At 41.6% G+C, this 15,983-nt stretch overlaps 2 protein-coding genes across 2 annotated transcripts in view; one reads left to right on the top strand and one right to left on the bottom strand.

Moving 5' to 3' along the window:
* The window catches only part of acin1a (apoptotic chromatin condensation inducer 1a), a 43,135-nt gene that overhangs the window by 12,545 nt on the left and 14,607 nt on the right, over positions 1-15,983 (top strand). Inside the window, exons 45-60 of the mRNA XM_038719390.1 lie at positions 23-112; positions 205-294; positions 392-481; positions 577-657; positions 886-948; positions 1,407-1,469; positions 1,571-1,717; positions 1,943-1,990; positions 3,689-4,233; positions 6,117-6,269; positions 7,861-7,926; positions 10,042-10,153; positions 10,262-10,317; positions 10,520-13,477; positions 13,955-14,110; positions 14,633-14,718. Coding sequence (XP_038575318.1) covers positions 23-112; positions 205-294; positions 392-481; positions 577-657; positions 886-948; positions 1,407-1,469; positions 1,571-1,717; positions 1,943-1,990; positions 3,689-4,233; positions 6,117-6,269; positions 7,861-7,926; positions 10,042-10,153; positions 10,262-10,317; positions 10,520-13,477; positions 13,955-14,110; positions 14,633-14,718 — 4,804 coding nt within the window. The remainder of the gene's footprint in view (positions 1-22; positions 113-204; positions 295-391; positions 482-576; positions 658-885; positions 949-1,406; positions 1,470-1,570; positions 1,718-1,942; positions 1,991-3,688; positions 4,234-6,116; positions 6,270-7,860; positions 7,927-10,041; positions 10,154-10,261; positions 10,318-10,519; positions 13,478-13,954; positions 14,111-14,632; positions 14,719-15,983) is intronic.
* Positions 3,603-5,855, bottom strand: cunh14orf119 (chromosome unknown C14orf119 homolog). Its single transcript, XM_038718723.1, has 2 exons — positions 5,125-5,855; positions 3,603-5,015 (listed from the first exon to the last, which is right to left on the bottom strand). The coding sequence occupies exons 1-2, from the start codon at positions 5,548-5,550 to the stop codon at positions 4,842-4,844; spliced, it is 600 nt and encodes a 199-aa protein (XP_038574651.1). The 5' UTR covers positions 5,551-5,855; the 3' UTR covers positions 3,603-4,841.

Genomic DNA, 15,983 nt, shown 5'->3' with positions numbered 1-15,983 from the left:
ATCCTTTCTGTCTTTTTCAAAGATCTGGAGAATGAACTAGAGGATGTCAGAAATCAGATAAAAGAAAAGACACTGGTGCTGCACACCAGTGACTTGACGATTGCTAACTTGTGTAAGGGTTCTGCTCAGTTTTGGCCAGAAGAAAAAAAACAATTATCAAATTACATCAGAATAGTAAAAGTTGTCTGCTTTGTCTTTTTGTAGCGGCTCAGATTATGGAACTTCACAAGAAAATCAAACCACTTGAAGAAGCCATATCAATCATTAAAGAAGAAAATGCTGAAAACCTCGAAGGTTAGGGACAGTTACATTGTAATATGCCATGAAGTAACACATACACAGATTCTGATGACATGATTTGGAATTTCATCGATCACTAAATCATTTTCAGAGATTCAGAAGAGACTGGATTTGACGAAGAGGCAACTGCAAGACAGCGAACATCTACTTAAGGAAGCAGATGCAAATAATTTTAAATCAAGTATGAAAATGATGTATTTGCTAATGTTTTGTGTCATGTTGTGTGTTTCCTTTATGCACAAACTAATACTGTAGCTCTGTCTGTGTCTCTGCTAGTAATGGAGATTTCTGATCTGAGGGCAAAACTGAAAAAGGCTCAGAAACTGGCATCCAGAGCTTCTGGAAAAGATATCAGCGGTTCGTCAAAATAAAGTTACTTTCATACTATTGTCTCTTCAACACATTATTTCTTACTGTGCATGCTAGAATTTTATAAATATGATAAAAATATAAACACGTATTTGCTAAATTATCTGTTTGGTAAAATTAACATTCTACAACCATCCTCTTTTATCTGTAATATTGTTGAAAAAAACTCTATTTGATTTTTCACGTAGTTGTGTTTATTTTTGTCTTTTCTCTCAGAGTTGGAACAACAAATACAAACACTGAAAAAAGAGAACAGAAATCTTGAAAACACAAATAAAGGTATGTGCTGGGACTCTTAAAGGGATAGTCATTATTCGCTTTCTTCTGCAAGTTAGATGAGAAGATTAATACCACTCTTGTCCGTACGCTATAAAGCTACACCCAGAAGTTGGTTAGTTTAGCTTAGCGTGAAGGCTGGAAACAGGAAAACAGCTAGTGCTTTGTGATTTTACAGGGGCTATTTGCCAGACTACTTTCTAAAGTATCAGCTGGTTGTCTGTTAAGTTCACATTCATGACAAGTCTCCAGGAAGTGACTGTGCCCAGCTTGGAAATAGTCCAGCACATATCACCCTGCAAAACCACTTTATTATTTATACTTTGGATTTTGTACATGTCAATTAGTGAACTTTAGAGTGGATGCATGTGGACTTACTTTTGGATGCCTTCTGGATGTAGATTCATATTCAACTTGACACTTTGATACATGTCAGTGTTTCAACGTCCTTCTTCTGTCAGACTTAAAGCAAGAGGTCCAAGAACTGAAAATGTGCTGCTCTGATGTCAACACCCATTGTGACGGTGAGCTCCTCAATGCCCTTATTATCACTCCACATGTAGCTGTCCTCGAGATCCACTGAATCATTTGATGTAGCTTTTGAACTGAATATTTCATGAAACAGATTTACAAAGACAACTGCAACAGAGCCATGAGGATGCGGATCGCCTACAGCAGCAGCTGCTTGAGAAGGATGGCAAGCTCGACCAGCTGCAGCAGGAGTTAGAAAAACAAACCAGGGAGTATAACAAACTGCAGGACGACTACATCAGTACGTTCAGCCTTCTGAAAGTGCCTAAACACACAATGTGTATATTAATTCAATATCATAGTGGAAAGGTAGAAGTTGGTCTTGGGATTCTTGATGAAATGTATAAATCTTGCTGTCTTAGACCTGCAAAATGTAAAGAACAAACTAAACTGTTGGTTCTGTTCAGCAAAGTCCAGACAGTACATTGTGACCAAAAAATAAATAAATACTGTTCTCTCTCCTCAGATCTTCAAAACAAAGTGGCTGATGTTGAAGATAATACAATCTTTGCCAGTGAGTCACACACATAAGCCTGTAGATTCTCTGATCACTGCATAAACGTCAGGATAAAAATACAAAACTCTACACATACATACACACATTCACTGTACACTGTTAGAAACTGTATAAATGTAACTACAGTATATGGATGACTATAAAATAGAACTCCATGAATTTTACAGTCAGTTTAGTCTTCATACCTAGTATTGCTAGCTTCTATGGAGGAGTCAAGTCTGGGAAATGTCATTAGGGTTATCAGAGCTTGGGCTTGGAGACTCCATTTTTTTAACATAAAGCATGCTTTATACATGGGTGTTTGCCAGACAGAGAGGGCCTTTCTCAAACCACCTCCTACACCCTCTCCCTACCCACTCGCACTCCATTTGTGCGTTCATGTAGAGGGTCCGCCATTAAGTGCTATCCCACACCAATTAGCAGGGAGTGGAAGTGGGTTATAAATCTTCACACTCAAGGAGTTTTAGGCATGTTCCTGGTAAGTCTATGAGGGTTTATGGCTGTCCCACTGTCAAATCATCAAGGGCATGAGGGCCCGAGGCATTTTATACACACTTTCCGTAAGTCCGCATCTCTGCAGATTTTGAATGAAGGATTAACATGTAAGTGTATGATGTTGTTTTGATAAAATCGAGTAAATTAATTATTTGAAAATGACCTCTGGTCCACTCTGTAAGGCAGGAGTCTGGAATAAATCTGGCAGTCGGTCCATTCAGTGCCTCGGCTGTGAAGAAAGTAAAATAGAAAGTCCCAAACCCACAACTGTATGTAACATGTTTTGACGCAACAACTTAAAGGTTGATTGTAAAGTGTTGTATATTTACAGGGACTGCGGCTACAATCAAGCATCAGAGTGAAAAACAAAAAAAGTGTGCCGTAATCTTCCATCAGCTGGTAGATCAGGGCAACATTTGCTGCTTCCAGAAAACTGAATTCCTGTTCAGTACTTTATTTGTTTTAGGTGCTCTTATGTAAATGTATTAAAAAATGACCCTTACTGGTGTTAATGAGAGAAGTATCTCTGTACTGCAAATCACTTAAGAATACAAAAAAGAAAATAACAAAAAAACCTTATTGATGCCCTATTACAGGAGATCCCTTAGTTATTTTTTTTATTAAATGTTTTTTTCTCTTTTATTAGGTTATAATTATGTTTACATTGTGTGCTCCGTTTTCTAAATAGCCGATTACGGATGATGTATTACTTGCCATATAGCCTATTGTTGTACAATTTCTATTTTATAAAAAAAGAAGTTGCCACTTTCGAAACATGCTGGTATGAAAGCTGGAGACAGTTCCTGTTTCTGTTGCAGAGAGAGAAGTTCGTCCTTAAGTTTGCCACTGTAGATTTATACCCAAGACCATAATGAAGGGTGCTTTGTTCTGGTGCAAGTTTATCTTCTAACAGATTGGGGAGGGGTCTTGTTTGAGAAAGACCCAAGGGGTCTAATGAAAGATGCTAGCAGTTGCATTATGGGAGATGTAGGGCTAAAAAGTGAGGCTCAAATGTCAGCATTATGACAACTGCTGCTTCAGTTTTCACCGTTCTTTTTTAAATCTGCCTCTTGTGACTCCACCTTTATAAAAGTGACATACTAAATCACCGAAGTACTGCTTTAAACTTTTTTAATGTCAATTTCCTTTCAAAATGTGATGCAAAAATACACATGATCTACTACATTTCTCTGTTTACAGGGAAGATGACCTTGGATCCAAACACAGCAAACCCAAGAATAGTTCTGTCTGCAGATAACACAGAGATGTCCACTACTGAAGCAATACAAAATATCCCAGACAATCCAGGCCGGTTTGATGTGGCTCTCGGTGTCCTGGGCAGTACTGGATTCTCAAGTGGCAGACATTACTGGGAGGTGTCTGTAGCTGGGAAGCTTTGTTACCATCTTGGGATGGCTAGTGAATCTGCTGAAAGAAAGGGAAGTATAACATTCAGGCCGACAAATGGTTTCTGGACCATAGTTCTGAACAAGCAGGGTCAGTATAAAGCTATTGATAAGCGGTCTGTTATTATTCCAGTTGAGACGCAACCTCTGACACTGGGCATTCTGCTGGACTACAAAAAGGGACAAGTCTCTTTTTATGATGCTGGTGCCAGATCTCATATGTACTCATTTGTAGGTCAAACATTTACAGATAAGATCTATCCATTTATCAATTTTTGTGTTGAGGACATTGAAAGTTCTACTCCAATAGTGTTGCTTTCTCCTGGATCAGTTGACTGGATAAAATAGAGAACTGGGAAGTTTCATCCTGTGCGTCAAATCTTAACCATGCGTCTAATCATCTTAGTAGCCATTCCATGTGACTGCAGAATAGTTATTACACATACTTCTGTTACTACAGTTGCTGAATGTTTCAAACAATAAAAAATATGAAACAATGAATTTGGTTTGATCTGTGTTTGACAAGTGATGTGTCCTCTTGTCCGTGTCATTCCAGGTGTTTTAATCACTAGGCCCAATATAGAAAAATGAAGCCTATAAGTTTAATTATCTAGCCAGATGTTAAACCTGTTTAAGGTTATGTCATTGGGGTCATTACATGGCAGAGCAAGAAAGTATTAATGAAAAAGTTCTTTATAAAAAAAACAAACAAAAAAACATTGTATAATGTGTGATGCAGCCCTGGAGAAACCAGTGTAGGAAATGCAATAAAAAACAGCTTATACTGAATGAACACTTCAGTTCTTACATGGAAATTGTTTACCTTCAACAATAAGGCCCATCACAGTTACACACACATTTCTCTGTCGAGAACTATCTCAGATCTAATACACATTTCCCACTACATTTTTTTGTAATCACTTTTGCCATCACAATGCAAACACTGCTCAGTCTCTTCCTGCTGTACCGGCTACACTCCTGTAAAAGTGGGCAACAAAAACTGGGTCCCGCTCTTCCAGCATGTGCAGGAAATGATTCCTCTCCTCTTCTCGCCAAGACTCAAACCACTGGGACCACAGGCGCAGCTGGCATTCAAATATGTTTGGTAGTCTGTCTTTAACCTTGTCAGGGTACAAAAAAAAAAAAAAAAAAAAAAAAAGAGAAAGCAGCTGTTAAATGTTAGAAATTACATATCAGCACTCTGCTTAGAAGTGACCGTGCAGAATGTACCTGAAGAGTACTGAGTGAATCAAGGAGGGTGCACACTTTCCCAGGCACAGCTTTCCCCAGAAGATCCTGCAAGAACCGCTCCCTCTGAGAAGCGGTCCAGCCGTGGAACCAGCTCAGGACGCACCGCTGCTCCTGGAGGCTTACATAGGAGATGGGCTCCGGGTCTCTTACCTGACCTGCACTTGGAGAAGCGCAGGACAGCTTCTCGAGACTGAGGGGGCTGGCTACACCCTGTGGGGCTGATGGAAAGTCCTCCGCGATGGGAGTGGGGCAGCCGGTCCAGTGTTGTGCAGCCATGGTGGGTGAACCCTCTGTCGGACCTCTGAGCCTGGAGTTGTGAGCGCTACACAAGATGTCTGTGAGTCTGTGGCTGTCAGTGGGCTGCTGCTGATCCGAGCCTTGACTGACATGACTGAACCACGCCATTGTTAGAAAGACAGGTTAGCTTCAGACTGAGAAAAGCCAGCCTCTGCTTAAGTTAATCAGCAATATCTGCTGCTGATAGAGACTCCTCTGGTCTGGGTAGCGTTAACATGTAACTTGACGTTAGCGTCGTCGGTGTCTGAATTTAAAACCAGCGTCACAATGAACTGGCCTTAACATAAATGGCTCTGAGTACGCATTTTTAAATCGTAAATCACCTTACTGTCGGCATATTTGAAGTGCAGTGTTGGACGAGAGTCGCGCTAATCTTTCCAACAGATATATACAGGAAGTATACAGTTAGCTAATTAGCCTTGTTGTAGAGGAAATCAAGCTTGCGCAGATTTTGCGCATAGTTTGTTGTTGAACAAATTAAAATATTAAAACAGTAATTTGTGTATAATATGTCAAATCAATACATTTAGTCGTGCTGAAAATGAATTATGTGTGATCTAGGCTTAAAAAAAACCGAGAAACCTTTTATTGATTTGATATTTGATTGGGGGGAAGTCGTCGAGGATGACGCTGCGTGGAGGAAGGCGTTGCTCGTCGCTCTCGCTGGGAACTGACTAGAGGAACGGAAAATGGCGGACCTCGAAGACGTTACCCTGGACGGGAGACCGCTCCAGTCCCTTCGAGTAGCGGATTTAAAAGCTGCTCTTGAGGAGAGAGGACTTTCGAAAAGCGGGCAGAAGAATGCTCTCATTAAAAGACTCAAAGGGGTGAGTTGTGCTGCGAAATACCGGACCACGGTTGCTGCGAGCTAACGTTAACGATGAGACGGGCTGATGCTCTCTTGAGGGCCGACAACTGAGTATCGTTACTGCCGAGCAGCGTAGTAGAGTTATCGAGGTTAATGGCCACTAATCAGTTGAAATATGAGTCTGATTGCACACCACTGTGGTTGAGTGGTGTTTTCGCCGTGCAGAAGTATGCCAACCGTTGCAAGACCGGGAGTTAGATCAACTTAATTGTTAGCTATTAATTTCAAAGTGTGTGTCGCGGTGATGTTGTCCTGTTAGCTCGTTAGCTCCCCTGGCTAACGCTGTGACTTGAGCGGTGGCCTGGTTTGCTGCTGTGTATGTTACCGTTAACGGCGTCTGTCCCAACAACAGTCGATGTGCATGGGTTTAGCCGGGAGGTTAACGTTACACCAGTTATTTAGTAGTTTTCTCAGCTAACTCCGAATGTCTATTTAACGCTAATGCAATGTATTTCACGGGGCAAATTTCGCCGTGCCGCCAAATTTAGGAATAGTTTTAGCTCAAAATGTGTCCCAGGCCCGTGGGCTTCCAGATGTCCTGCATGAGCCAGTTTGTTTACATTGCGACAGGTATTCAACCGTATCTGCCTTGACATGAAAGTTTGGGCTTTCTTTTCTTTCTTTTTTACTGGTTAGTCTGTTATCTACCATTTGTCTGCTGCATTGTGCCATTAAACCAGCAAGTAGTGTTTTAATTTGCATTTCCCTGTTAAACGTCGACGATCCCAAGGTAGCTGTATGTCATGATTATCTCACACGTGAAATCTAAACACCATGTGGTTTAGTTATAACACATAACAAAACGTTTTGCTACATTTTCTGTTACCAGCTCATGCCCTTTTTAAAGTGTGGAAGTTTAGGTCTACTGGCACCTCAAATTGTCACATTTTCAGTATTGTTTATATTATGTATCAGGTGTTGTTTGCTTTACTGCGAATCCGTGGTGAAGACATTACATATCAAAAAGTATGTTTTGTTTGTATCCTTGTGTGTGCATGCAGGGTGAAAAAATACAAGCAGCATAGTAGGAGAAATGCTCCATGTCTGGCAGTGAGTGTCATGTTGGTGATAGTTGGGGGAAAAAAAACAAAGTGTTTACTTAAAATTGTGTAAAATTTAAACAAAGTTAGGTCTAGCAGCCTTTGCTTGCAACTCTGCCCTCCTTATTGGCAGTCTGGTTTGCTTTACCCATAAGGGTCTGATTGACCCATATGCCGTGTTACATATTTGCTTCTGACCAGGGAACTCTGTTGTATGTCATCCTCTTCCTTTTCTCCGTGAGTTTTCAGTTTCTCGCGGCTATCAGCTACATCAAAGACAAACCTAAAATTATTAAGAACTAAAAGCAGTGATGCTGACTGGTGTTTGTCCCATCTAAATTGATGGCATGCCAAAGCAAATGTATTACTTAATACAGTACTCAGAGACTAGGTTGTTATAAATGACCCATATATTTACATTCAAAAGCACCAGTACGAACTCTAACAACTCTGGATAAAACCTGCCTGTTATTTACGTCAAATGAATAACGTCTGTTGTCTTAATAACAGGCTCTCATGCTGGAGAATCTGCAGAGGACCTCCACCCCTCATGCTGGACTGCAGCCAAACTCACAGGTAAATGTCTCATGGGTGCTTTAAATTTAATTTTAATGGCTGAAGCCTTTTCACATGTAATGACATCTTAAATATAAATAAATAATGAATATCTTTAATCAATTAATTTAACAGATTATGTTTTAAATTTGGCTGTTAATCTAATGACTAATTTATCAATTCTAAAGATATTTTTTTAGAACTCCATTAAAATGTGAATAAAACTAATTTATCCAAAATAAATATCAAAACTTGTCTCATTAGTAGTTCAGAATTTTATTCAATTTTAATTCTGAAAAAGAGGCACATTAAAATAATGATAATAGTAATGTATTTTATATTTGTCACTGTCACTATTTGTCACTGCTTTGTTATTAAATTAATAATAGAACTATTTGGCACATGCCTGAACAGATAAAAACTGGACCTCAAATTCTGAAGGATTTTTGTGACACAGATTAATTTAAGCACTGTATGTCAACACTTTTCCTGAACTGGAGAATCAGTATTTTTACCAGACTTAATTTAATTTTTCAATGACAAATGTGCTATTTTACATCATTTGGGAACATTATTTTTCACTATCTCTGTGAACAAATAGTTGGAAAAGCTAGAGAAGATTATAAATAAACAACAAACAGAAAAGGTAAAGAAGTTGTCTGGGGAGGGACTATAACCAATCAATTTTGGGAAAGTTATTACTCTTCATTAGCTTAAAAGAGGCTAGGGCTGTTTCTCAATCTGCGTTCTTGTCTGTACTTGTTTTCTTTTGGACTTGTGAAACGTCATAAGTCGCAGCCAAAGTACTGTTCCAATTCAAACGTCCGCATCTAGCCAAGTACAGTCAAATACCTGGATGTGTTCTCGCTCCGCCCGTTTTACCGAGCCTGCATTGGTGGTGACTTGAGTGGACTTGCATTTTGCCGCCAAAAAGTGGAAATGTTGGACGAAAAATACTGCTGTTCTTGTGTCACATAGTAGTTTTAAGAGTTTATGTGGAAATATAGTTGTTAAAACTCCAAATATGTGGTTGATTTCTCAAGTCAGAGCTGATTTTAAAAATTGCTATGACATTGCTTAAACAGCCTAGTTCCCTAACTTGCTTTATTAACCTCCACAGTCATCACCATCTTTTCTTTTCCTAACAACCAGTCTGAAAACTAAAAAAAATAGTTAACTAACTATTAGTATAGTCTGCGTACAGGACAGAGCTGTAGGCTACACCAGTTTAGTCTAAGCTTGTAATGTTGTCAATACTTGACAAAGTAGGCAGTAATGAAATGCAGCAGCTAGAGCTTCATATAGGCTAAATTGAGCTAATGTTAAGTTACATAGCAACGAAAAGTCATAGTCTACTGTCAGCTTTCCTGCTCAGCTGCGCAGTCTGAAGGGGGAGAGTGGGGGACTTTTGCAAGCACTAACCAGCTTCACTGTTCCAGCAGTTGGGGAAACAACAGACATACTTTTCTTTGTCTTGAGAAGCTGACACGCTGTAACTGACACTGCCAGAATATTTTCCTCCACTTGCATTCACCATCACTTTCTGCCGCTCGGACAATCAAACACTTGCTACGCACCTCCTGATTCCTTGCAGGTGTTATGCTGCTCTTATGACAGCACCTGCCATGTAGATGTTCTTTGAAGAACATTTGAAGGCGTTAGCGAGTGAAACCATTATTAGTGTATAGTGTAATGATCGTGGGAAATTTTAGTAGCAGCGGCGCACCTCCGCTCCTGAATGAATATAGGGGAAACACTGGTAAAGTTACATTACCATAACAGTAGCAGTGCAGAAATTACTCTTGACATTGGGGTGATGAAGAAACATTTAGTGCTTACTACTGACAGAAACACGTTCCTCGTGTTGATAATCCTAATTTATCATGCTTGTGTGAGTAAAAGTCAACAGGATTTGTGTTGCTGTCTTGCTGCAGTTGGCACTCTGGGATGATTTTGCTTCAGCTGTTCATGCATAGCAGTTGTACTGCTGTGATAAACCATTTCCAATTTACACTGCTTACAGAACACTACATTGTCTAAAAAATATTCCCAAACGTTATATGGTTGTATACAGGTTGTTTTAGCTGCAGAATGTATTTGCTAGTGGCCTTGAAGGTTTTTCTCTCTGGTCTTTAGATTGGTGAGGAAATGAGCCAGAACAGCTTTATCAAGCAGTATCTGGCTAAACAACAGGAGCTCCTAAGGCAGCGTCTGGAGAGAGAGGCTCGTGAAGCATATGAAACAAATGGTAAGTGTTATTAGAATACTTCACTGCAACTAAGTAAGTACCTGCACAAATTTTGGGTCATTATGCAAAACATTTTTGTGATTTTATGTATTTGTCTTTTCTAAACAGACCAAGAGGACCACACAGAAGTTAATAACAGTACCTCATGCCCTCCCCAGCCCCAGGTCAGACATCACTTTCTTTTCTTACATATTGCCATCGGTCACATTTTCTAATCTCTTTGTCCAGAGATTTTCTGTACTCCAAAAGATGTTGCACATTTGAAAGGAACCTGCTGGTAAGAATTGTGTCAGATTATTTGAAAGGAAGAACAGTGGCATAGTGCTGTGACCAAATAAGTCTCATCTTTGTTTCTATCCCCATCAGGATGTCACACCAGCTGTGGCTGAGCAGCACAAGCCACCAGGCCCCTCTGGTGCAGAGGGATTGTTTGGTGCAGTGAATGAGGGAGAGGGTAACAGGAACCAGGAGGCTGCCATTTCCGGTCCTCCTGCTTCTGGCTCTGTGGCCATGCGGGTTCCTGGTGGTGAGCAGCGGCCAGAGAGAGGTTCTGCATCAAACGAAGTCGCTGCTGATAGTGACGACGAGGATAGTGATGATGGCGAGGAGGATGGTGACGATGATGACTGGGACAGTGGTGCTCGGAGGAGAAACCTTAGAGAGCCAGCCAGAGTGCCCACAACTAGAGAGAGGTCTGGAGCATCCTGTCAACCCCAGCAGCAACACATGCCTTCCCTTTTGTCCCCTCAACTCCGCCAGCCAACACCTCCTCCCTCCCCACCCCCAGAGTTATCATTCCCATTGCCTGACACCCCTAAGCAGAGCCCCCCCAGTCCAGATGTAGCCCCAGCGAGGCGCTCACCCAGTACCTCCAGCTCTGGTTCCTCCAGCAGCGGCAGCCGCAGTAGCAGTCCAGAGCCACAGAGGAGTGGACATGCTGAGCGCAAACCTGGCCCGCTCACCCTTCTGGCACGTAAGATGGCATCAGAAGGTGCTTTTTCTGGTGCAGGTTGGCACGGGGGCAATGGGGAAGGCAATAGGCAGGACAGCAGTTCACCTTCGGCTACATCATTTCCTGGCAGAGGGCCTCCAGAGGGTCTGGTGTCTGCCATCACTCACACTGCCAACACTGCAGGCCACGTGCCATTTCCCATGATTCCAGGCACCAACCAGGGTGTCGCAGGAGCACATTCGTCCCATATTCAAGTACCTGTGAGTGTGCTCAAGGCCACTGCAACAGAAGATAGGGACAGAGAGAGAGACGCTGAGGTAGAAAGAGAAAAGGCACTTGAGCTGGAAAGGCAAGAGAAGCAGAGGAAACTTGAGCAAGAACGAGCATTGGAGGAAGAGCGGGAAAGGGCTCTTGCACTGGAGAGAGAGGAAAGAGAGAGAGCTCTGGAGAAAGAGAGAATTGAACGACAGCAGGCCTTAGAGAGAGAAGAAAAAGAAAAGGCTTTGCAGCGGGAGAGGGAACTTGCTCTAGAACGAGAAAGGCAGGAGAAGGAGCTAGCTTTGGCTAAAGAGAGGGAAGAACGAGAGCAAGCCTTAGCAAAAGAGAGGGCCCTGGAGCTTGAGAGGCAGAAGGAACTTGAAAGACAGAGAGCACTGGAGCAAGAACGTCTGCAGAGAGAAAAAGAGGAGAGAGAGAAGCGAGAAAGAGAAGAAATGGAGAAAGCGATGGAACTAGAAAGAGCCAAGGCTTTGGAGCAGGAAAGGAAGGAGAAAGAGAGGGCTCTTGAGCAAGAGAGGTTAGAGAGGGAAAGAGCTTTGGAGGCTGAGAGGAAGGAGAAGGAGAGGGTCGAGAGAGAAAAGGCTTTGGAGCAGGAAAGGGAAAGGTTAGAGAAGGAGAAAGCCTTAGAGCAAGAGAGAATAGCGAAGGAGAAAGCTTTGGAGCAAGAGAGGCTAGAAAGAGAGAGAGCCCTGGAACAAGAGAGACTAGAGAAAGAGAAAGCCATAGAGCGAGAGAGAATTGAGAGAGAGAAAGCCATAGAGCGAGAGAGAATCGAGAGAGAGAAAGCCTTAGAGAAAGAGAGAATCGAGAGAGAGAAAGCCTTAGAGAAAGAGAGAATCGAGAGAGAGAAAGCCTTAGAGAAAGAGAGAATCGAGAGAGAGGAAGCCTTAGAGAAAGAGAGAATAGAAAGAGAAAAAGTTCTAGAGCAAGAAAGGTTGGAGAGGGAGAAAGCCCTCGAGCAAGAGAGGTTAGAGCTTGAGAGGAAGGAAAAGGAGAGAATTCAGAGGGAGAAAGCATTGGAGCAGCAGAGGTTAGAGAAGGAAAAGGCCTTGGAACGAGAGAGGGAGGAAAAACAGAGGGTGGAGAGAGAGGCAGCTCTGAAACAGGAGAGGATGGAGAAGGAAAGAGCCGAGAAAGAGAGAAAGGAGAGGCTGGAGAGGGAGAAAGCTCTAGAGCAGGAGAAACTTGAAAGGGAGAGAGCCTTGGAGAAGGAAAGGAAGGAGAAGGAGAGGGCTCTCGAACGTGAGAGGTTAGAGAAAGAGAAAGCCATTCAGAAAGAAAAGGAGGAACAGGAAAAAGAGAGAGCTAGGATGGCTGAAAAGGAGAGGGAGAGTCACCTCCCTCCATCCAAACGTGGCCGTGAGATTGGTCTCACCCCCCTGCCCACTCCTCCCCCCCTCTCCACAGGACCAGGTAGAAAGTCATCGACTGAGGCAGGAGAGCAGGAAGACGTCCGTGCTCCAATGTCCCGGAGTGAAGCAGCAGAATCCGGTGCACCCGTGTCACCGACACCTCTGTCGCCTCAGTCCTCATTCAAGAAGTTCCGGTTCTTAAGGGACACCCCACTTCAACCGCAATCTTCCTCCACTTCTATGGTTATCAAGCGGCCCCGTAACTTCTCTGATACCCCCCAGCCTCAGGCTTCACCTGTCTCCTCCTCTGCCAATGTCGGGGAACAACAGCAGGAAGGAATCCACCCCTACACTGAACAGGAGGTTGTTGCTGGGCCACCTGGAGCAGTGGGGATCCAGCCCAGTGTTAATACCACACTAGTCAAGAGTCCCAAAAAAGAAGGGACCACAAGCCTCATATCCGAGAATAAAGAAAAAGCAGATTCAGTGAAGATGGAAAAGGCTGCCAAGGAATCCACCAGAAAAGCAGAAGAAGTGGATGAAAGTAAGGGCCCTTCAAGGCCTGTGGATACTGCAAAGCAGAGAGCAAGAGATGCAAACAAGGAAGAAAAACAAGCACGACAAAGATCATCGTCTAATGATTCCTCTTCCTCAGAATCGGACTCTGGGTCCTCATCATCTCGGTCCTCTAGCTCATCTACATCCTCTCTTGAGAAAACCTCCACTTCAAGAGGTAGAAGGGTAAGTGGTCTGAAAGAAATCCCTCTCTCTGTCCCTGACATACATTGCCTGTAAACTTACAGGCAAGAAGCATTTTCTTTGTAACAGGAATAGCGTCTTTGAAGGCATTGCAGTGTTACAGGAAAAATGTATTCACTTGTGACAGGCCCTTGCCTCAGACGTTTTAACCACCACGGCAGTCAGCTTTGCATAGTAATGCCTTACTTATCAATATTTGTTTAAAGTCACTCAAGATGGCTTTAAGACAACAGTCGCCCCACTGCCGTCTACTACATTGATTTGCTGAGATAAACTAATGTTGGTGCAGTCTTTGCATTCATACTGCTATTGGTGGCTACATGTCCGAAGACCTCTTTCATCCATATGTCTAAATGCACCATAAGGCCACTGTTGATGCATACTAATCGCTGTTTGTATCAAAGTATATTTTATTTAAAAAAATGCCTAAAATGTTGCTCTGTCGTTTGTCTCTTTTAGGAAGGGAAACATGACAGAGATTCTTCTCCACAGCAGAAGGTGACATTAGAGGCTCAGGCTGAGGCTTCAAAGGAAACTCCAAAAGCCTCCCCTTGCAAAAGAGAGGTGTCTGTAGAGAAGAGTAACAAAACTGCTGATGGAGACAGTCACATCAAGGTCAGTTGGTCCTAAGTTGACACAAAACCAATTTTTTTCACATCTATGGCAACTATATAAATCCACATCGTACCTGAAACTTAACCAATTTACCTAAGATCAAGTTGTGTTACAGACAAATCTCATCATGGCTTTGTATCTGGTAATTATTTTTCCTTTAGTGGTAATATCATAACCATAGACTGTATAAAAGACATGGACAGGGTCACTGTGATGTCAGCCATTAGTTTGTGGGCTACCATTTTGAAGCCTCGAGTTTGGCATTTTGGCCATCGCCGTCTTGGATTTGAACAAAATCCACGCGTCTTTGCATTGACTTTGTATGTAAACACACCGCTCCAAACACTCGCTTCACTTTTGGTCTGAAAGCACCATCAGAACGGTTGCAGGTTTAAGGCACTAACACATTGGCTTCACTTTTCAGACTCAGATGTTCTCTATTGAGCTTAACTAATTGAAAATCTTTGACATACACTATATTCTTTCCATCTTATTTAATTTCCTGTCCTTTTAAATCCCCAGAAACCGTTCTCTGAAGCATCGATCAGCGAGGAGACACAAAGGAAGAGAAAGGACAGCGAGGGAGAGGAGGGAAAGGACAAACAAAGGTCTGCTTTTAAGTCTTTGTGTTTTGAAACACATCTTATACAATGTCTGTTTGTGTGTCAGATGTGCATATATAGGTGAGTGAATATGTTCCCTTATAATACTGCAGGCTGTGAACAGTCAAGCTCTATTGGACATCTACTGTATAGATACTATGACACATACTACAAGTTTAAAGTGGGGTTTCTAGTGTTGCAGTTTCATGAAAGATGGTTTAGTTTTGTCAAGTCATTTGGTTTATAGTATTTTCACACCCATCCTGAGTGGTCTGCATTAGATTGATCACTGTTGTTGGTCCAGCCCCTTCCTATAACAGATCGTATTTAAAGACCATATCTAGCAATAAAAAATACTAGATCCATCCCTTTTTATAAGGGAAAAATCAAACACTAATGAATATTTCTTTCTGGCAGCTTGATATCACATGCAAGACTGTTCAAAGAGTGGTTGTTTAAGCTAAGGAAACAAATTTGATTTTGTGGTTGTGGTTGTTAAATCAATTTTAGTACTCTCACTTGTTAGTAAAGGAGGTTTTCATTCCAATATACCTCCTCTAGTTGTCATGCACATAATATAATTTTCCACCAAAATAGGGCTGCACGATTTGGAGAAAAAGACATATTGTCATTGTGGACAATATTGTGATTTGATTATAATGGAACAAAGGGTACTATGAGTCTACTTGCTTGATTGTCAAGGAAAATGCACAGAATACTGACATTTTGAAATGTATTTTTCTCAACTTGAACAAAGTTAAACAATAAACAATATTTATACTAACTTTTGTAAAACAGATGTAAAAAAGAAGGGGTATGTGTTGCTCTCAGGAGGAGACTGCTAAAAGGAGCAAATATTGGCACACTGGCATCCTGGATCTAAATACATCTGTTTACTGCAGAGGCTCTATCCACAACCTGGAGGAGGAACTAGTGTAAATGATTGTATTAGTATAATATTAACATAACATTAAATAAAGAGTATAATGTTCAGTTAATAGCATACTGTTAGTATAATGTTAATATATTAATTACTATATTCATTATAATTTCATCTAATAGTATACTATTTTACCACTAGTTGAATATTAAATTCAGTTACAGCTGTTTCATTTCTGTGGGTTGTTTTTATTATTTTTATATTATACGTGTGCTAGCAAAATTATCTATATTGGTCTCTAATTTGTTAATGCTAGTACTAACTTGTCAATAATCATATTGTTCAATACAGAGATGCTCACAAGTCTCTGAGAAAGAGTCCAAGTCAAGTC

The sequence above is a fragment of the Micropterus salmoides genome, unplaced genomic scaffold, assembly GCF_014851395.1.
Source record: "Micropterus salmoides isolate LMB-PRFRI ecotype aquatic unplaced genomic scaffold, ASM1485139v1 Ms_hic_scaffold_14, whole genome shotgun sequence".
Lineage (NCBI taxonomy): Eukaryota > Metazoa > Chordata > Actinopteri > Centrarchiformes > Centrarchidae > Micropterus > Micropterus salmoides.
Note: the sequence above shows the minus strand (reverse complement) of the source record. Positions and strands in the feature narration are given on the sequence as shown.

What these genes read in the sequence shown, in the direction of transcription:
- cunh14orf119 (XM_038718723.1), bottom strand. Translation starts at nt 5,550, where the DNA reads ATGGCGTGGTTCAGTCATGTCAGTCAAGGCTCGGATCAGCAGCAGCCC. An exon ending in ATTCACTCAGTACTCTTCAG is followed by an intron (nt 5,016 to 5,124) that starts GTACATTCTGCA and finishes TACCCTGACAAG; the next exon opens with GTTAAAGACAGACTACCAAA.